Below are 23132 nucleotides of genomic sequence, written 5' to 3'. Positions count from 1 at the left end.
ATTCTTTCCTATATATGTGACAACTGTTTTACGTGGCAAAAGATTTATATTGATCTTTCAATGATCTTACGATCTTCATACTCCTGCTACATTGCACAGGCAGGAAGTTCTTATTACTATAGAAATAAGATACAGCTTTACTAAACCCCGAAGCAAGTACACTTGTTCATAGATCAATTCTCTGCTAATCACGCAGAGGCAATATTAATGATTTATTGTGCAATGAGCCCCCAAAGGTGGAAAGGTGACATACAATAAATGTAGCACTTGCCCGGCTGAGTGGTATGTAAATCAAAAGAGCAGTTCTTCAAACTTACAAATTTTTTTCAGGTAAAACAGCAAACATATATGTATATAAAAAGCGTGCTTAAACGTTTGTCCAGAATTACACTTTAAAATCCTGCATATCAAAAAAGAATAAAATACTTAGTTTACTTCAAACAAAAAAGTTTTTGATTTTACATATCTAGTTGGTAAAAGAGTACCTTTTCTATTTTGTCTGTTCCGTGTTACCACATACATTTTATTTCAGGAATGAAACTATCCTTCATTATCAAACATACTATAAGCAAGATAGAGCTTCAAAAGTTAAATAATACAAGACACAAAACACCAGCCTCACTTCAAACTTAAAAGCCATGTATTGAAAATGATTGTTAACTCTGGAAACAACCCGCTTATGTATTTCTTACATTTACCGTATTTTACGCTCCATAAGATGCACTTCCCCCCCCCCCCCCCCAAAAATGGGGGGAAATGTCTGTGCGCCTTAAAGAGCGAATATGGAGGGGCCGGGCTACCTCCGCTACCGCCGTGTTAAAATACTGGGCTCTTCTGTGGCAGGGCCCAAAGCAGCTGCCCCTTAAAGTGGAGTTCCAGCTGGAGAAAAAAAAAAAGTCTGCAGCTGCAAAAACTGTAGCTGCTGACTTTTGAAATACAGCCACTTACCTGTTCCTCCGTCCAGCGGTGTCCTCACCACCGCTGGTTTCACCAGCCATCTTCTCTCCCTGGTGCCAGCATGTTTAGTGTGGGCACCCGACTGTGACAGCTTGCGGCTTCACAGCCGGGTGCCCACTGTGCATGCGTGAGAAGCACTGTGCTTTTTGAATGGCCCCGTAGTCTTCTGGGATCTGTCACGTGTCCCAGAAGACTACAGGGAGGGAGGACAACGTCCACTTCCGATCGCCTAGGCGATCACAGCGGAAGTGGGAGCGGGTACCTGTAAAATTTGGGTACCTGCACTCCAAAGGTCTGCAGTCTCTGGTCATCTCCTGTACTATGTCTGTAGTCTCTGGTACTCTCCTGTACTATGTCTACAGTCTCTGGTCATCTCCTGTAGTACATCCGCAGACTCTGGTCATTTCCTGTACTATGTCCGCAGTTTCTGGTCATCTCCTGTACTATGTCCACAGTCTCTTGTCATCTCCTGTACTATGTTCGCAGTCTCTGGTCATCTCCTGTACTCTGTCCACAGTCTCTTGTCATCTCCTGTACTATGTTCGCAGACTCTGGTCATTTTCTGTAGTATGTCCACAGTCTCTGGTCATCTCCTGTACTATGTCTGCAGTTTCTGGTCATCTCCTGTACTATGTCCACAGTCTCTGGTCATCTCCTGTACTATGTCTGCAGTTTCTGGTCATTTCCTGTACCATGTCTGCAGTCTCTGGTCATCTCCTGTAGTACATTAGCAGTCTCTGGTCGTTTCCTGTACTATGTCTGCAGTCTCTGGTCATCTTCTGTACTATGTCTGCAGTCTCTGGTCATCTCCTGTAGAACATCAGCAGTTTCTGTCTGGTCATCTCCTGTAGTACATCCGCAGTCTCTGGTTATTTCCTGTACTATGTCTGCAGTCCATTGGCTCAGAATATTGTTTTTCTTGTTTTCCTCCTCTGAAACCTAGGTGTGTATTATGGTTGCGAAAAATACGGTACTTTATTAGGGTTTGTTTCTTTTAGAGCAACATTTGCTTATTCTTCTAGAGGACCTTAAAATATAATAATTTATAGGCAAATACAAAACCCCATGGATAGTTTTATGTGAATTTGACCTGAATATGCTTAAGCTGGGTTCACATAGATCAAAAGTCTAACAGTTCAACAGCAACCGGCCAAATTCCAACCTGTGTGTAGCATCACAGGTTTAACAGAAACCAATCATTAGATGGGTTTCTCTTAAACGGTTCAGCTGAAAAACTTCCTTTGATCAACAGCTTGTAGCCAATTGGCTGCAGTGCTGATCAGTGTATTCTGACAGCAGTCCCATCCTATTGTCAGAATACAATAGCACAGCAGGGAGGATTGCTGCATCCATCTCGCTACTATGGATGTGGGAATCTCTGAGGGCTCGTTTACACTTGCTTCAAGATGTAGAATTGCACACGCTTTTTTAACTTCTTGCCGACCGCGCATAGCCGAATGACGGCTTCACCGCGGCCGGCCAGTTCTGAGTGGACGTCATATGACGTCCTCCCAGAACGCGCTCTCCTGTGCGCCCCAGGGGGCGCGCACCCGGCGATCTCCGTGATCGCTGTGTCCTACGGACACAGCTGATCACGTGATGTGGTGAAAGGCCGATCCCACCGGCCTTTTACCACGTGATCAGCGGTGTCCAATGACACGCTGATCACAGGGAAATGCAAGTTCCGGTTCTCGGCTGCACTTTCCTCACGCTGTCAGATCGTGAGGAAAGTACTGCCGAGAACCGGCAGCTGTCAGAGCGGGGATCGGCACCGATCATCAGGGCACTGATGATCAGTGCCCTGATGATCGGTGCCCAGCAGTGACACCCGCAAGTTCTGCCCAGCAGTGCGCCCACTAGCCCCGCCCACCCGTTCCCAGCAGTGCCCCCACCTGTGCCCAGCAGTGCCCCCACCTGTGCCACTCTGCAGTGCCACCTACCTGTGCCCAGAAGTGCCACCTACATGTGCCCAGCAGTGCCACCCACCTGTGCCCACCCACCAGTGCCACCCACCTGTGCCCACCAGTGCCACCCATCTGTGCCCACCCACCAGTGCTGCCCACCAGTGCCACCCACCAGGGCAGCCCAGCAGTGCTGCCAGTCAGTGCCACCAGTCAGTGCCCAGGGGTTGTGCCAGTCAGTGCCGCCAGTCAGTGCCCAGAAGTGATGCCAGTCAGTGCCGTCTATCAGTACCCATCATCAGTGTCACCTATCAGTGCCGCCTATCAGTGCTGCATATCAGTGCCGCCTATCCGTGACCCCTAATTAGTGCTGCATATCAGTGCCGCCTATCCGTGACCCCTAATTAGTGCTGTCTATCAGTGCCGCCTATCCGTGCCACCTCATTAGTACTGCCTATCAGTGCCCTTTAGTGCTGCCTATCAGTGCCCATCAGTGCCGCCTATCAGTGCCCATCAGTGCCGCCTCATCAACGCAAATCAGTGAAGGAGAAAAAATACCTGTTTGAAAAATTTTATAAAAGAAACAAATAAACTTTTTTTTTTTCAAATTTTTTGCACTTTTTTTAATTTATAGCGCAAAAAGTAAAGCGCCCAGTGGCGATTAAATACCACCAAAAGAAAGCTCTATTTGTGAGAAAAAAATGATCAAAATTTCATATGGGTACAATGTTGCATGACCGCGCAATTGTCAATCAAAGTGCGGCAGCGCTGAAAGCTGAAAATTGGCCTGGTAAGGAAGGGGGTATAAGTGCCTGGTAGGCAAGTGGTTAAAGCACTCTGAATGCCAACCAAAGCACCTGTCACTAAATAAAATGGTAAGCTTACAGTCTTGTTTACACAATGCTTTGCTTTAAAAATTATACCTCATGTCACTTTCCTGGTGCTTCAGTGCATCTCCAAAGCCTCCATATAAGTCTATGACAAAGCTCGCTAGCAGCACCTGCAGCTTTTGAGCGGGTTTTATTCAGCTTTATTCGCTTTGTTTTGGAGGTATTGAAGGCATAAGATATCCCAGGATGCACTTAGAAACCAATAAGTGAACCAGAAAGACGTCACCAGCAGTCACTTTTGGTTCATGTGTATATATTCTGAAAGTGCCTGGTGCAGACTTTACATCTGGTGTGCAACAGGGAGCAGCAGAAAGGGTCTGGACCGGAACAGAGCAACTAGCAGATGGCACACATGGTGTGCAACATGGGAACACTATAGTTGAAGGTGAGCAGGAACCAGAGAGCGAGGAGAATCAGCAAACAGGAGGATCAGCAGAGCTGGGGGTTACTACTAGGCGGGGGATAAGCAGATCTGGAGGTTACTACTGAGCGGGGGATCAGCAGAGCTGGGGGTTACTGCTGAGCAGGAGATCTGCTGAACAAGGGTAATAATAAGCTGGGGATCTGCTGAACAGGGTAACAATGAGCAGGAGTTCTACTGGGCCACTTTAAAACAAATAGAAAATCAACACACACACAGGGCATTTGCCAAGCTTCAATAAAGCCTCAAAAGCATCATTGAAGCATCATCAAAGCATCACGACCACATCAAAAAAGCATGTTGAAGGTAGGCGTTTTAATGTGTATTGAAGTCAAAGCATGTGTAAATGGGCCCTTAGTTTTTTGAGGTTTTTTTGCTTTTTGCTCAGCCACCTGGTTGAATGAAATAACTGTGTGTACCCAGTTTTAGTACAGGCTGAAGCAACACATTTTATTTGTTAGACAGTGTAATCAGACGACAACTCTCAGAAAGACTTCAGCATTTTTAAAGGGCACGAATGTTTTTTTTTTTTTCTGTTTCCAGGTGTAACACACATGTATTGATTTATAAGGAATTCACATTCCATTTGCCCAGGGAAAGTGCATATATATTCACAGTCTGCAAATGGGTCAAAAATGAAAATAGTCTATCTGTTGTGATGTTTAAATATAGAACATTGATTGTAAACAGAAAATACTGCATTTGGCCATTAGCCAAAGTATCATAAAAATGTCCTATAATACTTAGCTTCATCTTGTGGCTAAATACGGTATTTGCACAGAATAAATGTAAATGCACTTCCACTGGGTTATTGGCTATGAAAACTCCTCATAAGTTAACTCAATGTCCTAGACAAACAAGGATCTCATTTGTGAAGGCTAGCAAAAATAAATTATAGATGCTACAATTTTATCGGAACGTAACTCTGGCTGTCATTTGTCTACGTGTAAAATGACAATGAGCACTTGTTGGCTGGTGCCAGAAGCTCTCTTTCTTTTTATTTCTTTTATGTTTTAAATGAAGTGCAATTTGAGAAGTATAGCATTTAAAAAGTCAAAAGTCCTCTTGAAACCCCTTCCCAATGATGAACACAGAGGACAATATAAGAATGTTGAGGTTATTTATGAATGAAAGCATGAATATATGTAACAATGATCACATAAAACACAAAGACACATGAGCCATTATTTCTGGATATTGTACTAGGTTTGAAAATCTATTAGAACAATACTAGACTGAACTTCAGAGTGCAATGGTAGTACGGCAACTGGCAGTGCAATTTTTGGCTCAAAATGAAATAATTTATGACCTTTACCTGGTATGATAATATTGTTACTGCAAAATGCACTAGTGTGCTTTTTTTATATTCTTGTACTTTAACAGCCTTGAAAATGGAAGGGGCCCTCTCTGAATATTGCATAAACAGGTATGTGGTCTCTCTCCCTTCTTGTACTAATAAATGTCCAAATAAATCTAAGTGCCAATACCTGTGGGAAGGCTGTTGTGTCCAGACTTGATCATGGGTGATTCGTGTACCACACTGCCTCTATTACCCACTGCATTTGACATCCAGTTATAGAAGCTCACAGAGGATGGTTCAGACAATAAAGGGTGTTCTGATAAAATTTCTGTGCCCGTAGGATTCCCTGTATCAATAAATTAGGAGACGATTCAGAGGACTTTAACAAAAAAAATGGATATTCTTACCAAGTGTTTTAAGGTTGTAAATTAAAAGTTTGATCCAAGTTCCCACTCATTGTGAACTATACTGGAGTAAAAAAATGATTTGTGCATTTAATTTACTATTATATTCTGTACTACGCAGAACAAGACTAACTAAAGGAAAGGCAATACAAAACAATGAGTATGATAAGTATGTAGTATTCAATAGTTTTGTAATGCAATAACAGCAACCAGTACATTTCTGATGGCTGGGGTCTAAAATAAACTTTCCATTGGTTATACAATGTAAGAGGATGGTTTAAAATATTGTGCAAACCCCATTATCAGTTAGATTCTTAGATGCGTTTTACACTTCTAAGAATATGAAATATATTACACACAAGAAAATGAAAATGACAGGCATAAGAGCTACATACTGGCACATGCACTGACAAAACAAAGACAATGCAATGTTTGGATATGTTTAGATGAAGTAGAAAAGACAGGTGTAATGCATTATTATGTAAACAATTAATTAGACTAAGTAATAATGAAACAATATCAATGAACAGTAGATGCAACACTGTTTGCATAAACTATGTACCCAAACATGCACATTTTAAATATTTATACATTTCCTTTAATGTTTCAGATATATCATGTAAGCAGGAAAGGCTATAAAAGGCATGGCAAAAGTGTGAACACAAAATAACTACAGTTTTCAAATGTGCATACACTCTCACTATTATACAGTACTAAAAATGTTGGTCTTCGTATTGTAAGTAGTAAAGGGAAAGTAAAATTGCAACCAAAATTATGGTAAATTAAAGCTTAATATCTGAGGCTCCTAGAACATCATAAGTTGGTTAAAAAAAAGTATTGTTGAAGAAATTTCACCAAACTACTGGGCCAAAATAAATGAATATTTAACCTGACAAGTATTGGATACCTGTCCTGGTAAGGGAACTGCTTTTAACTGCAGCAGCACTCTTTTGTGGAGTCCCCTCCAGCAGATTGTGTAGGCTTGGGAAGCTCCCTGTCAGGTAACTCAAGAGACTCTCTTTCCGTGGGCTTTCCTTAACAGGCAATCCAGACCTGCTGACATGTGCAGGAGAGTCATTTGCTGTGTCTCCACTGGTGTAACTCAAAGAGTGATATGGGTGGATTCCCTTAATAAAAGAAGCAAGAAGAGTTTATTGCAGACAAAGGTAAACAATCTCATGGTAAAAGACACTGCTTTGAAAGAAAAGTTAATACATTAATTTAAGCCCTGGATACTTTTGTAAGAAACCACAGCTGTTTCACCTTAAAGAAATAGGAGTAAAAAGTAGACTCAGTGGTCTTTAGCACCTGAATTAATAAGCTGATCTTGGTAACTGTATAGTAGTATTATTTATTACAGGCACTTATATAGTGCTGTCAATTTATGCAGCGCTTTACATATATATTGTACATTCAGATCAGTCCCTAACAAGCAAGGGGCGTACAATCTAAAGTCTCTAACTTACATTCATGCATACACATACTACGGCCAATTTAGACAGGAACCAATTAACCTACAAGCATGTCTTTGGAGTGTGGAAGGAAACTGGTGTACCTGGAGGAAACCCATGCAGGCCTAGAGAGAACATGCAAACTCCAGGCAGATGGTGCCGTGGTTGGGATTCAAACAGACAAATCTAGTACTGCCAGGCAGAAGTGCTAACCATTTAGCCACCGTGTATTTAGCTAAATGTTAAAATAAACATGATTGCAACATGCATAAAATGTTAAGAACTTATTTATTTTTTTAAAAAAAAAGGTGCGACTTCCTCAGAACTTTATGATGTAGAAGTCACAATTCTTTCTGTGGCTCAGCTCTTCCTCCTAGCAGTGAATCAGCAGCCTTTTAATTTCTCATGTATGTAAACACCATTGCTCAGTGAGGGAGAAGCAGGTGGTGGTGAGGTGCTGAACCACTAGTTTAAATGAATGACTTTAGTGGTTCTGCTGTGAGATGTGAAGATGAATCACTCTACAATGCCTGCAGCTTCAGAGGTCAATGTGGGCATGTTTAAAATCCAATTTATTTTACTATTAAGAATATGTAAGTACTTGAATGTTCATAGCCTGGCTAAAGGTTTCACAGCAGGCCAATAGTCAGCCACTGTGGTCTCTCTCTTTTCTTCTTTTTTTTTGTTTGGCTTATCCTATGACAATGACATGGGAAAAGCAAAAGTCAGAAGCTCTGTATATAATGTTTCAAGTCAGAAAGCCACAAAGTAGTAAAGCCATAGGACCAGAATGATAGCTAGAAAATAACAGAGAGCAGCAAAGGTAACATATATTTTATTTTGATACAAACTTTAGCACTGTTTATAAATTAAACATGATTTTGAAGACATGACAAACATTATTGTATATGTGTACACCTATTATAAATTCTGTTACAGTACTGTACATATACTGGACTGATCTGGACTACTATTGCTCATAAGGCTAACAAACAAAATTTAACTGTGTATGGCTTAGGACGTGCCAGCATTTCAAATCCATACAATTTTGAATGGTGCAAAAGGACATTTTTCATAGCATACCTGTTGGTGCAACACTTTTGAGTGTCATTAAAATTAGGATTTATGTTTATCTGTAAAATCCTTTACTTGGAGTACATCCCACGTCACAGAGTACTTCAAATTCAAGATTACTTGGGATATGCTACCAACTTCAAGTGAAAGAACACTGGGGAAAAAAGGCAGGAATTTCCTTCCCAGGCATAACTTCTCCCACCTCAACTGTAGCAAGCAATGAAGAACACAAAGAGAAAAGGGATCCCTCTGCCCTGTGATGTACCTTAAGAATAGGATTTTACAGGTAAACCAAAAATCTTAATTTCTTAATTGTACCTCACAGGACACAGGTTACTTCATATTCATAACTACTAGGGACATCCTAGAGCACCGAACATGAGGGGTTGGAAACACAGCAACAAAGCCAACACATCCAAAACCCAAAAGTAAACTGGGAAAACCCCAATACAAAGCTGTTTGCAAGCCTTTCAGACCAAAACTGGTGTCTGCAGAGAACTGAACATCTACCTGGTAGGGTAGAACTTGGTAAACGTGAGGAGAAGACCAGGTAGCAGCTTTACAAACTGGAACAACAGAAGCTTGATAGCGAATAAAAAATAAAGCAGGGAACCTTAACCTTGATAACAGTCCTGAGAAATGAGTTAATAAATCCACCTAGAAATGGTAGATCAAAAAGATACCTGACCCTTGCTCAGGTAAGACATAAAGAGACTCAGACTGCAGGAACAAATTCGTAGACTACAGATAACACTGAACAACATCCAAAGAGTGAGGCTGCCTAAGATTAGGACAAAAAGACAGCAACACGATTTAGGTGGAGTGAGGAAACCAGTTTAGGAACAAAAGACGACTGAGGTCTCAGCACCACCTTATGGTGGGTAAAGAAAAGGTTCTTTGTAGTAAAGCACAGCCAACTCTAAGACTCTAAAAGACGAAGTAATGGCAACCAAAAAGACAAGCTTGTGAGTAAGGAGCAACAAGGGAATCTCTGGGCAAGGCTCAAAAGAAATCTGCAAAGCAGACAAGATAAAACGTAGGCCCCACAGAGACAAGGAGGGCTGCAAGGGTGAAACAATCCGTGTAGGACCCTGCATATGACAGATCTTTGAAACAGAATTGCCAGGGTTGAGATCTGCTCCTTAATGGTACCTAAAGCCAGAAACATCTCCACATCAAACTGGAGAAGGTCAAAAGGTGCGCCACAATATACTATCAGGGATAGATAATACTTACGGGCACTACACCACACAAAATAAGACTTCCATGGAGATAAACTTTCTGGTGGAAAGTCAATCCAGTGGTGGTTGTTTAGAAAAGAGGAAGTGAATTTATGTTAACATTGGTCTTGATTGCTATGGACACGTATTAGAAACCTTTTTTTTTTTTTTTAGGTATATGTAGTATGCTTCTTCAGTGACACACTGGGGGATATTTACTAAAACTGGTACAGCTGTGCATGGTAGCCAATCAGCTTCTAACTTCAGCTTGGTAAATTAAGCTTTGACAATAAAACCTGGAAGCTAAATGGTTTATATCCAAAAGCTGCACCATATTTTGCACTGTGCAGTTTTAGTAAATAACCCCCACTGCCTCTATTACACATTTTTCTGAGTTTTCACATTTGTTTGTTTTATGGTGTAATAAGAATTCACCGGGTGCACACACTATAACACACTATTATTTTGTGTCACACATAATTACTCCACTGGATTACACTGGCGATGGTAGTGATAACTTTGTATAAAATGCACATATAGTGATTTTGGGTTGATATAATTTGTGCTTCCTAGATAGGAGTGCTGCACAATTTGCTTTTTAAGTTTGTTTCCTTTCTTGGTGTATGAAAGGTGTGAAACACACAATCAGTGAGGGCTTTCCTCCTGGGTAGGATCTGGGGCTTTGTGCAATTTACAGCTGCGCAGTGAAATACACTGATATAAATCTCTGAGAACATCTTTGGATGAAGGGCCCATTCTCCTGGATTCAGCTGTTGAAGGCTGAAAAAGACTGTTTGTTGTTTTCCAATATCTTAAGTATATCTTAGTATCTTAAGGTAGATCCTTAAAGGGAAGACAGCCAGTGTATATGTTGGTCCCAACTTAAAGGGCAATGCTCTTTTGACCTATAGTTATATAGGTCTATATACAAAAGTAAGCTGCTAATCTTACCGGTGGAGGATTCACATGGTGTATTGTTAAGCACATATTTAGTCACTACACGATATTGCAGGGCACAGTTAGAGAACTGCATTCAAACAGGACTTGCTGTGTGTATATATGCAAGAACCAAAAGAGCCGCAAAGCACTGCACTATGAAGTTTCGTTTTAGGATTATTTGTTTTGAGCTGTCACTTAAGCATATGTGCTATTTTTAACACGAGGGTGACACCACTATTGTTAACGGTTATTCATATTGTGTTCATATATACGATTTACGTGTTGCAACAGACTGCATTTTTTTGTCTCTGGATTGTTCATATAGAGATAGATATTTAAGCATAGGAGGCATTTTGGCAAGACGAATGGGCAACTATGCCACCAGCAAGAATTTGGGGCCTCATAGATAACTATTACAAAAGACTGTACTCTGTTATAGATGCTAAAGGGGGCAATAAATAATATTAAGATCTAAGGGTATGTACCCAAAGAACCCCCAGTGGGACTTTAATGCAGCAATAGGATCATACATATATTGAAAAGACATTTGGATAAAAAAAAGATTATCAACTTTATTACATACACATTTCCATTGCAATGTTAAAAACATGATTTCTAAAAAGAATATTGCTCTGACAGTATTCTTACAAGAAAACTCTTAATACAAAAATATGAAACCACACAGAAAATAAAGAAAAAACACCCAACGCATTTCGATCATTCCATCTTCTAAATCTTCCTCAGGGGGCATGAGAGACAAAGGACTTTAAAAGCATATATCAGACCACCTTGGTCTTCTGACTCACAGGCTGTTTGTGCTTCACTCTGATGATTTGTCTTACGTTCCACTTTGGTCTTTGTTCCATGGGATTTGACATACTTCCATTCCTTAGAGAAATTAATATCTCAAATTTACCACTCTTTCCTTGAGTTGTTACATGCATTACCGAGGGAAATTCTATTTGTTCCATACATTGGCCTGCTTAAGACATGTCCCATTAAGGAGAATATTCTAGTGCCCCTCTATCAGTCCTTGTTGTCTGGTGACTTACATCTGACCATTCTTGCCCTCTTGGATGATGCACCCCACCGAAGCACGGTGTCCAGCCTCTCAACTTGGAAGTCACCCTTTCTTTTGCTCTGACATATGCTTTTAAAGTCCTTTGTCTCTCATGCATCCTGAAGAAGAGCTAGAATATGGAATGATCGAAACGCGTCGGGATTATTTTTCTCTCTTTTCTGTGTGGTTTCATATTTTTGTACTAACAGTTTCTTGTAAGAATACTGTCATAGCAATACTCTTTTTAGAAATCATGTTTTTAACATTACAATGGAAATGTGTATGTAATAAAAATTGATAAAAATCTATTTTAACCAAATGTCTTTTTCAATACAGTATATGTATGATTCTATTGCTACATTAAAGTCCCACTGGGGGTTCTTTGGGTACATGCATTCATATAGGGATGAGCAGCCAGATACTCGGCCCTTTTGGTTAAGAACTAAGGGAATGCAGACTTTTGAACAGGGGTAATTTAATTTTCATTTGTTTACTTGTCATGTTTTGCTTTATGATTTTTCCATTCTGTTATGAACTACAGTTAAATATGAATCCCAGAAGGAAAAGAAATGTGGTTTGCCTACTTATGTTTTCTTTAAAAAATGGTGCATACTGTATAACACCAATTCTTCAAGGGTATGAAAACTTTTGAGCACAACTGTAACCATGCGATTTGCCTAGACTTTGAGGGCTTGGCAAACCCCCACAGCAGCTACCTCAGATTGCAGATATATCAAGATGCCTTAAAAAGGGCCTTGCATTTTTTATCTGTTCATCTTTAAAGACCAGGACCTCATCCACCAGAACCATCAGGGTCTTGTTCAAGTAGGCAACAAAAAGGAGAATGGGAGATGGAGAATGAAATTTCTTATAGAATTCCTATGTTATGGGGTACTGCTTAGCAAAACACTTGGTGAGCCCAATCAGTGTTCATCACAGGAGCACAGGAAAGGATTTGGGATGTTTAGGCAGTTGCCAGGACCCAAAATGCATGACTATGGGAAAAAGAGGACTCTAGAAGAGGCATCTTCGTGTTAGTGTGCAACAGATCTGCTAGAAAGTCCACTGTGATCTTCTGTGTATGAGACAGCCCAAGACTTTGAGATTCCATCTGAGAGAAATCGCCTACAAAGGGTTGACAATCTTTAACAGTTTCCTCCTCTGCTTTATCCTGACATCTCATTTCCCCACAAAATGGAGGGGGGGAGAGAGGAAGGAGAGCACCCACACTTGTATCCCAGTCATTCCAAACCAGTGAATGACCCCTGAGAGCTGATCACACACACTGGAAAAGGCTGCTGAAAATTCATCTCTTGATACAAAGAAACTATAGGAACAGAAACTGTGGAAATACCAGATAAGGGCAGGTATTCCGAGCTAATCCAATCCTTAGAGGTGCCATTTTAGGGAGAACTGTGCAGGGGGTCCTCACTACCTGAAAGTGGCAGCATTACCCAAATAGCCATGAGTATGAAGTACCGTGTCCAAGGCACAAACATTTTCACTATATGACTTTGAATACTGTCTCTGATATCTCACTGTGCACAGCTAAAAGCAGAGAAACATACCTTAATCTTCAAAGCAGAGTCACTATGAGCATGAGATTTGGACAGCTTCCTCATAATTTCAGCACCACTTACAGGACCTGAAGTAACACCAGTTTGTGGAGGCTTAGTATTTGCTCCTTCAAGCAGCATTGTATGTTCACTAATGGTAGCTAGAAAAGATTAATGAAAATGTAAAATGTAAAAATACAAGACAGCCCTTAAAAAGGTCTCTTGTGATAAAAATGTTTTCACTGTAAAGCTTAATTCCAAACAGATGTAAAAGACACCAATCAACACAGTTTTGTATCCCATAAAATAAAATGTATTTTTAAATTCATATAGTATAAGTGTCTAAAATGATGTCTTGAAAACAGCCTCCTGAATTCCCCTGTATAGCAACTTTGTGGGAAGACTAACAGATATTCCAGATCTTCAGTGGTTCACATATACTGGCAGTGAACATGCTGAAAGGCAGACAAAGCTGAGTGAGCAAAGAAATTAGCTCATCAATACTCTACTTTTCCTACATTGTCTACCAGCAAGTTAGGGGTCAATATGTTTACTTTCATAATTTCAAGTCTTAGACCTGACTATGATATATTTAGTGGTATCTGGCTCACAAAATTGGCTGAGGAGAATTACAAATAAGTCGGCAGGTAAAACAGTGGTTCATATATATGTAACTCAGCTATGTGCTTAGCTGCTTGCTATTGTGAGCCTCACTGGTTCCCACAACATGATATATTTTTCTGTACAAGTGATTTTCTGTAGAACACTAAAATGAAGAAGACCATAATAAGAAAAGAGTCTTAGATAATCAGAATTCACATTAGCTTGGAACACTGTAAATGAAGGATTTCTTTTGAGTCCCTACAAGCCGGAAAATCTTAAATTAAATATAAAACCTACACATGGCAATACCATTGAATTCCACCCATTTCACACCAACTAAGAACAGAACAGTATTTGCTGAACATAAACCTTGTGTTATAGTATCAGGTCTAACATCTTCATCCTTTCTTTCTGCTCAAAACAGATATAATTGAACTAATCTGCAGCTATTTTCAGTGTGAGACAATTAATCTAAGACCAATGTTGATTTTAAACGAAAACAAAATTTAATAATGAAATTACAATACTGAAATAACAGTTTGCATGACTTCAGCTATTCCATTTCCATAATCTGCAAATTAAGGATCTGTAAAGCAGAATGATCATATATTTACCCCAGCCCTACACCATTATAGGTTATTTTTTCAGCTACAAAAGAATGAATATTCATTTTTCAAAGTCTAAAAATGTCTGAAAGACAATTTGTGCCCAAGAACACACAAAAGATGGTGTACAAGTACAAAAAAAAATATGACTCTTTGGAACTACCTGGATTTCTGCAAGATCAGCTCATGACAAAATTGCTTTAACAGACAAAAATGCTATGACTAAATAAACACAAACAATTTGTGTCTTTCACATGGTTTACCCATTTGTACCCACTGCATCCTTGCTTTTGATTTTATCTATGTGTGAGCTTATCAGTGATTTTATATACACATATCTATAAGGTCACCAATAGGCAACAACAGACCCAACAAAACAAAACTGGATACTGCCTGCAAACCAAGAGTCACCTGATGGATCAATGTCCTCATCTGAGAATGAGGGCATACACCCTGCCTGATAGGGGAACCTGTCAACACAGGTCAACACTCAGGATGAAGGGTATGGGTCTTAGGGGTAGGATGTGTGGCCATTAGGATCCTTCCTCTCCTGCCTTGGGGAGTGGGGGTCTGCTGGGCCTTTTGGCTAGGTAGACCTGACTGTGCCTTGCCCCTCTTCAGGAGTTTTGCACCTCTTCAGAAGAGGACTAATATATACACGCTAAAATGCTCAGCACTACATCACGCAACAAAAAAGTTCGGGGCTAAGGTGGGCCAAGAGGAAATTAGAGAAAGAGTGGTGCCCTTGAGAGAAGAAGGCCTCTCACCTGGACACCTGGATTCTCAGGTGTTGTTTGTTCTGCCTACGCGTGAAACGTGTCAATGCTGTTCTCTTCTTGAAAGAGCTGTGTATGTGGATTGCTCCTAATAAACTCCTGCTATTTTCTATATATTTGAATGTGGTCATTAAGTTTTTGCTTCAATGTACAACCACTCTGTCGGGTTTTTTCCTGATCGATCAGTGTCACCAGCAAAAGCACCACTGATCAGTGTATTCCAACTGTGGAAAAGTCTACCTACTGTTGTGATGGATATAGTAAAATGCCTATTTGGTTTTCTGTTGAATATATACATTTTTCTATACATTTTAAACATATCTACTTTTATACTTTTTCATATTTCTAAATATATGTGTTGTGTGTATATCTTTTGTCTGCTGGACTTTGTAGTCCTCAACTCAAAAATGTCTGTTCAGCAATGTTCTCAACCCCTCCCGTCGAGCTGTGAAGATCTTGTAACTACGCCTTGAATATGCGAGGGAGTAAACAGATAACAAGCGGCAACCAAGCCTCAAGCATCAAGTTCCTGCACTTTTCCCATATTTCAGCCAACCAAAATGTGCCTTTTAGACTGTGACTGTTTTTTTTATATAATAATGACGTATACTCTATTGTTCTCTGTGTATAAAAGGTTAAGCACCTCCCTGCAATAAACAGAGATGAGGAAGTGGTTAAACTGGACAGATGTCACTGTAATTATTTCCAGCGTGCACACATATCCATACTTCAAATTAGGAGCAGAAGCAGACATCCAAACCTGAACCTGATTGTGGCTCAAAACCATTACACTGTCAGAAAACAATAACGCAGCAGGAAGGATTGGATCATTCTTTTCGGTTCAACCCACTTGTTAAATGGAAAAAAAAAAAAGACTAATGATTGGGCTGTCTTAAGAATCAGAATACTGTGGAAACACGCGATGGAGATTGATGCAGGACACATGTTTAGATGCTTCTAGCAAGCCATCCCAACTGAATTGTAGGGTTCCAGACATCTGCTCCACATACTATAACAGATGTCTTTAGACGAAATGTGGCTTAAGCCACTAGGCGCTGTGTGGTGGCAGCCCATGTCAGTGTGCAGAGGCTGCACGGATACATCCACACTTTCCAATTTGACCCGTGTGTGGGTTAGTGAACTAATCACACACTTTCTGTGTCCCTGTATCTGCTGCATCCCCATACATTTATTGGGGACCACTCACTGACAGGGGCCTCAAAATTCATGTGAATGAGGCCTAAGAAAAAAAGCAGAAAACAAGGGGCATTTTTCCGACCATGAAACAGTAGAAAAACATGTAAAGTTTATTCCACCAATGTTTTGGTGGCATACAGAAAACAATTTAAAAAATTGGGCATAATTTATTTATGTAACCGCATGCAGGAACTTTGGTGCGCTTTCAGAAAACAGATGCAATGAAAGTCAATGGCAAAGTGCAGGTAACCCACACAAAACCCGTAGGTACACTGCGCTGCACATGCGCTGTGGGAAAACCGCACCTGTGTGAAAGAGGCCTTAACCCCAATGCACTGGAAGATTTTGGTGACGGTGGTGAGTGGAAGCTCGGACAGAGGAAGAAATCTCCTAAAACATGAAGAATCAGCACAAAGGATGCATTATACTAAATGTAAGTTATGTCCCTTGTGCTGATTTTTCGCTTAGGCTTTATTGTGGGCATATTTTGCACTTGTATTAAAATTCACAAATCAAAATAGGTGGTATTAAAAATAAGGGGTACTAAAAGTGGCTTTGAGTTAGAGTTCATAGTAAACACCAGGTTAGAAGACACCAGACTGAAAAGACAGAAACAGGTTGTTTTGTACTGTTTTGGAAAAAAGTGAGCAGCGCTAGGAGGAAACAGAAGATGGAGGTAAACAACACATAAAGCTTTAGGCCTCATGCCCACATAGCTCTTTCTGAATGCCTTTCTCCAGGGAGGAGAAATACATCATTAAAAAAAAAAAAAACATCTAAAGCTGCAATTTTAAAATTCTTTCAGGCGCTTTTAGACACGTTCAGGTCATGTGTTTGAGCATTAATTTATTTAATTGGCCAGAATAGTAATTTATTCCACTGAAATGAATGAAAGGTCAAGCCCTAATTGTGCCTAGAGTTTAGGTGCATTAAAGACTTGTTTACTCATGTTTAGGGGTGTCTGGCATTTTTCTGCCCAATCACACCTCTCCAGAACATGATTTTAGTGTTTTTTAAATTTCTGCCCCTAAACGCTTCTGCCTCTAAATGCATGTAAATGGACACACAGACTAACATAGATGGGAGTTAAGGGGCATAAAAAACTGGTTTTTGACAGCTGCAGTTTGCAGGAGGCCTTTCTGGAATTTGACCTTTTTATTAAGCAGTGCCTCAGAAGCAGTGAAAGATGAACATGTTATGTTTAAACAGAAAAGGCATACCTGCATCGAATTCAAACTCTGCACCATCGGCACTAGTGTCACTCTGCAGAGCTGCACCATTCTCCAAACCATTCAGGTCATCTTCTTCTCTCTTGACTGAATTTTGAGGCTTCAGTGGTTGAGCTGGCCTGATCAAGCGAACACCTTTAAAAGCAGGTGTAACAACAATAAACTTCATCCATTGCCTAGCAAGAGCAACAAGCCCTTTCTTCAAGGTGACCAAAGCAGGTAGTCCATCACTCTGTGACACAAAGGCAACAATAATAAAGTATTACTAATAATAATTATTATTTCCTATACTATGGAGGAGCAGCACTGTCACCCTGGAACAGGAAGTATGCTAAGATTACAAAAAACCTTCCCCTCCTATGTTCTTCATAACACTGGGGGGAGTTTTTCTGTAGTTCTAAGACATCTCTGAACAATATTGTTTGAGGTAAGACTCCAGAGTGCACACCCACTGTACTGTATCTACAGAGAAGCAATTTTGTCACCCTTGGGCACCTGCTCCTGATTAGGACTGCAGAAAACCTCAGTGTCTCCTTATCACCATAACATAATCCAGCATAATCCAAGATACTGGTTCCACAGTCCAGCAAGGAAAATTGGGTAGGAATAATAAAATTGCTTGAGATTTTAGTGCAACAAAGGCAGAGTGCACAGGAAATTAGAAGCTCACTGTATTTCTGGCAGGACCAACAGATATATAACCTTTGTTAAAATGTAAGTAAGCACAAAACCTTTTTTTTTTTTTTAAGTTTTGGATGGATTGGAGAGGGGGATTAGAAACCCTGTCAGTTTTTACTGCTCGGTGTGCCCCCCCATTAGGGAGATTTACCCTCTCTAATTGTCTTGTTTACTATTATCATCGAAGTGAAAGCAAAAGAAAATCCCAAATTCTGGGTTGACAGACACACTATGATTCCCTCATTTTGGCGGAACTTCCTCTCACTTCGTGATTTGGCTACGGGACAGGAAGTGAAGGGAAATCTCCCCAATGGGACAAAGATGTCAAAAAAACAACCTTCCCTTACTGTATCCAAAATGAAAAAAGTTTTGCCTTTAGTTATACGTTAATCTTTTCCTACCCCTGTTGCCTAGACTATTTTTCTGACTTCCACTTTTTTTTTTTTTTTGTTTAGATGCCACACTCAGAAACTGGAAATCATAATAAAATGTCTGAAAAAATTTGTGAAAAGACACAGGGATACATGATATTTGGGTTTCTGCTGCTCTCAATGGAGTATAAGCATATGCGCCATGCAATAAAGATTGGTACTAAAAGAGCTGCATCCACTCTAATAATTGAATAAATCATATATTAATAAAGTGCATAGCCAAAAAAGTGCTTCACAACAGTGCATAAAGAAAAGTTCATCATAAATTGCAACTGTGCAAAAACTTGTCAGGTGACTGGCCCTTTAAATGGGTACTTCAAAAGTAGAAGTTGACCACCCCAAGCATGCGCTCCAATTCATAGAAGTCAAGTATGACGAAACCCACGGAGATGATGACTTCCAGCAATGCGTGACTTCTGTACGTTTCAGCGCATGCCAGTTCCGGAATACATCAGAGCATCAGCACTGTACTTTGACATTGGAAGATTATCCTTCGTTCCAGGAATGGCACTGACAGTGTTGATGGGGGAATCAACATGGAGCCACTGCTGCCAGGAGAAAAGTGATTATTGCTAGCAGCTATAGCCACTGACAATAGTTGCATGTAAAATCTTACATGATGATTGTATCCAAGCCGTGCAACAATCAACTAGGGTACATTTACCCTGCCCATAGATGGTTCGAACCTCGTCAGGTCACTGCTGAACCAGCGGAAATTCGAACCATCTATGGCTGGCTTAATCTCCTGAGCTTTACTGACAATGGTGTGCCGATGCAGCCCAATGTGTCTGCTCAAAGGTGCTTCCTTAAACCGTTGTCGGTATCTGTGTATTCTTTTCAGCACAGCTCTGATTAGCTGTGCCCCCATCCTGCCCGCCCCCACCCCATTTTACCCTATCCAGCCATTGGCAGCAATGTGCTGCAGCTCCTCCAACCATTCCAGCCTCCTATCCTTCAAAAATGATGATACTAGCAAGTAGTGGATACGCACCAACAGCCGCTCTGCAAAGGCAAGGGCTTTGCGGTCATGTGACAGGAGGAATTTTTAAGTCAAATAAAGCAGAAAAGAACACATTTTTACAAGTTGAACTATATAAATGTAACATTATTGTGGTATCTGATTGAAGGAAGGTGAATAAAAGAAAGCCTTTCCTTCCACTTTAAGTTTCCTACCAAGGTGCAAGGGATTTGACTGACAAACACCTGGCATATATTTGGCACCTTGGCAAACACCACCTATTGTTAATCTACTAAAATATTGGGATTACAAATTTAACAATTCAGACTGTACAGGGCTCAATTCACGAATAGTTATTTTCCTCTTTAAAATCTAAGATAAAATACCTTATAGCATTTTTCAAAAACGTTTTTGCAACTCACAAAAATAGGCTACTAAAATAAAGCACGAGTTATTTCATCAAAATGTAAGGTATCATGAAACCATTCGGTATTTTATATCATGACGTGATATCCAGTGGAATGGATACAGTGGAGAAGGATTAGAACCCCGTCACTTTTTATTGCTAATAAAGAGGTAAAGTGGTTTAAATCATAGAAATATGTAAATGAGGTCCTTGTAGCATATGTATTAATACAAGAGAAAAAAGGTGACTGGAATACCAGTCAAAGGAAAGCTGCTTTCACAGGACACACGTGGTGTATGAAAAACAATTAAGTTAAATTAAGTAAATACAAAATATCTTTATAAATGTCAAATATTGAATGAAAATAGTATACAAAAATCACATACATAACTGTATATAAATACCCTTCTTCCACCAATACAAAATACAATACTTTCATCGGGGAGATTTCCTTTCACTTCCTGTGACATAACCAAAACAAGAGCAGAGAGGAAATCTCTACAAATTAAAAGAATCCCTGGGAGACCCTCAGGTCACCAGAACCAGTGTCCCCATTGGAAGATTTCCCCTCTATTACTTTTCTGGGTACAACCCACAATTTGGGATTTTTTTTACTTTCACTTTCAATGATATTGGTAAACAGGACAAATAGAGAGGGTGAATCTCCCTAACGGAGACACACACAAGAATAAAAAAAGAGGTTCTAATTCCTCTCCGCTCCATCCAAAAAAAAAAAGGTTTTGCCTTTAGTTATACTTTATGTAAATCAACACCAATGATGCTGTGTTTTTCCATATTTAGGATGATACCAAAATGTATATATATATATATATATATATATATATATATATATATAGATAGATAGATAGATAGATATAGATAGAGAGAGAGAGAGAGAGACTATTATAGTTTTACAGTCCTTAACTGCCTCATGCCTGGAACACTACTTATTTATTTCCTTTAGTAAATTGACTTTAACACCGTTTTATGAGATATTTAATGAACCTTTTTAATTTTGAGGTAAATAACTCATAACGTGATAGTGATAACTGGAAAAAATGTGTCACGTGACTCAATTATCTCGTGAGATATTCTTTAGTGAAGTGAGCCCTGTATGACAAATGGACAATAATCTCTCAAAACATATACTGAAAAAAACACAAGAAGTTTGCTTTATGACCATTAGGTGATGACAAGCCAGGACTTTGTGTGTACAGAAAAATGTGGTTTAATAGCAAATAACATACAACTTGTCCACTGAGACATGGTACTTCTTATATTCATGGCAGCAAATTCATCTTGTTAGGAAAGTAGCAGAATCATCCACAAAACACCCAAGGAGTGTTATTTACAGCAAACTAGAATAGTTTACACACTTATCAACAACATCAGGAATGAAATAAATAAAAGACCCCTAAGCTTACCAGTGTGGCATCTTCAATAATGGAATAATTGGCTTGATGTAAATAATGATGAAGCAAATTGCAAAGCAGACAGGAGGGATTTTCTTGTAGAAAGCGAGCTTGTTTTGTGAGCCGGTTGTACTTACTCCGCATTGGGAAATGAATGCTTTTATTCTGTAACAAACGGTAAACACAACAAACAAACTATAACTTTTAAAAGAACTACACCTTATGGTCACTCTCAACATATATGCCTCACCTACAGTACGTTCAGAAACTGTTCACATCAATACGTTTTAGGTGCAGCCTCAATTATTACTGAGTCTAGTAGGATGTAGACCTTCTCCAGAATACTAGTTACATTACATTATTAGGTCTTATCATTTTACTTCTTTTGTCTGTTTTCTTTTGGCCACTGGTGGTATTTTATAGAATCTCCATTATTTACCAGTCCCATCGAGCATCTCATTAAGGAAATGATGAAAATATCCTTATTCTTATGAATTTTCTGAGATTTCCATAGAGGAATATAAATAAAATATACACATATAAGTCTAGATTCCCAACCAACACTCCAGGATAAGGATGCCTATTTAAAAAAAAAAAAACCTGACAGAGTCCAATGAGATTAACCTCCTCGGCGGTATGATTCTTCCCGATTTTTTGTGCTGAAAGCGGTACCATTTTTTTGCATGGAAATGATGTAGTTTTTTATTGTAGGCTGTAATTTTTAGGAATAACTCACTGAAATCTGTACGAACAAGAGTCTAGTAAACATCCCGGGTATGATAAAACTTGAAACACGAAATCATAAATTATAATTTAATAAATACTCATAAAAAATAATAATATAATAATAATAAATTTAATTCAATAATATAATCAAACCAAAAACACTGAAATTTGAAATACAGAGGCAAATTCGCACATCGCTGAGCAAAGTCGCAAAATCGTTTTCAGTGTCTGATGACGAATTTCCCCTCGAATCATTATCACTCAATTCTGCAAGTGGTTCTGATTTACTATCACTGTTCTAAAACCGCTTTTGACGTAAAGGGACGCTTTTTGGACGCCATGGACTTTTCTAAGTTTCCAGGCAGAAAGAACATTCAAAATGCAGGCAGGGCACAGGACAAAGCAGTAGGGACAAAATATATGTGAAATGCATAGAAACAGCAATGACAGCAAAAATGACATTTTTTAAAAATTTCAAATTTCCCGCCGGTTCTGGCGCCCGTAAGTCCCGACGTCACAGGGACCGGAATACGGAAGCCGAATGCCGGCATCGGCCGGAGGAGATGGCCGGGGACGCTGCAGGGTACACATCGCGGGAGCGAAGGACAAGGTAAGTGCTGCAGGGACCCCCTGAGCAAAGCCGCATGGTAAGCCCGAGTGTAGCTCGGGGTTACCGCTCTTGGTACTCAAATTTTACCCCGAGCTACACTCTGGAAAACTGCTAAGGAGGTTAAGGGCTCGATCACACCATATGTGCATGAAAACTGATGGAAACTGACACTTGCAGAGAAATCAATTTACATCAGTTTTTATGTGCTCTTCAATGAGTTTTATACACATTGCAGATTCCTGCGCAGAAAAAATCCACAGGTGATATTAGTGTTATGGTGTGAACAGGGAAAATAGAGAACAATTGATTTAATTGTGCCCTTGCAGAA

General features: G+C 39.8%; 1 protein-coding gene across 11 annotated transcripts in view; it reads right to left on the bottom strand.

Moving 5' to 3' along the window:
* Positions 1-23132, bottom strand: part of BLTP1 (bridge-like lipid transfer protein family member 1) — a 478785-nt gene that overhangs the window by 139117 nt on the left and 316536 nt on the right. For 10 of the 11 annotated variants that reach the window (XM_089672161.1, XM_089672163.1, XM_089672166.1 and 7 more), the window contains exons 39-43: positions 21481-21633; positions 17575-17815; positions 13186-13334; positions 6781-7000; positions 5657-5815 (exon numbers count right to left, since the gene is read on the bottom strand). In XM_089672161.1, the coding sequence (XP_089528287.1) occupies positions 5657-5815; positions 6781-7000; positions 13186-13334; positions 17575-17815; positions 21481-21633 (922 nt within the window). The remainder of the gene's footprint in view (positions 1-5656; positions 5816-6780; positions 7001-13185; positions 13335-17574; positions 17816-21480; positions 21634-23132) is intronic. The other variant, XM_089672168.1, reaches the window with a different exon arrangement.

Source organism: Staurois parvus, unplaced genomic scaffold (assembly GCF_062004578.1).
Source record: "Staurois parvus isolate SC_StPar_1 unplaced genomic scaffold, SC_StPar_1.0 ptg000122l, whole genome shotgun sequence".
In the NCBI taxonomy this organism is placed as follows: Eukaryota; Metazoa; Chordata; class Amphibia; order Anura; family Ranidae; genus Staurois; species Staurois parvus.
This window is presented reverse-complemented; position numbering and strand designations above follow the sequence as displayed.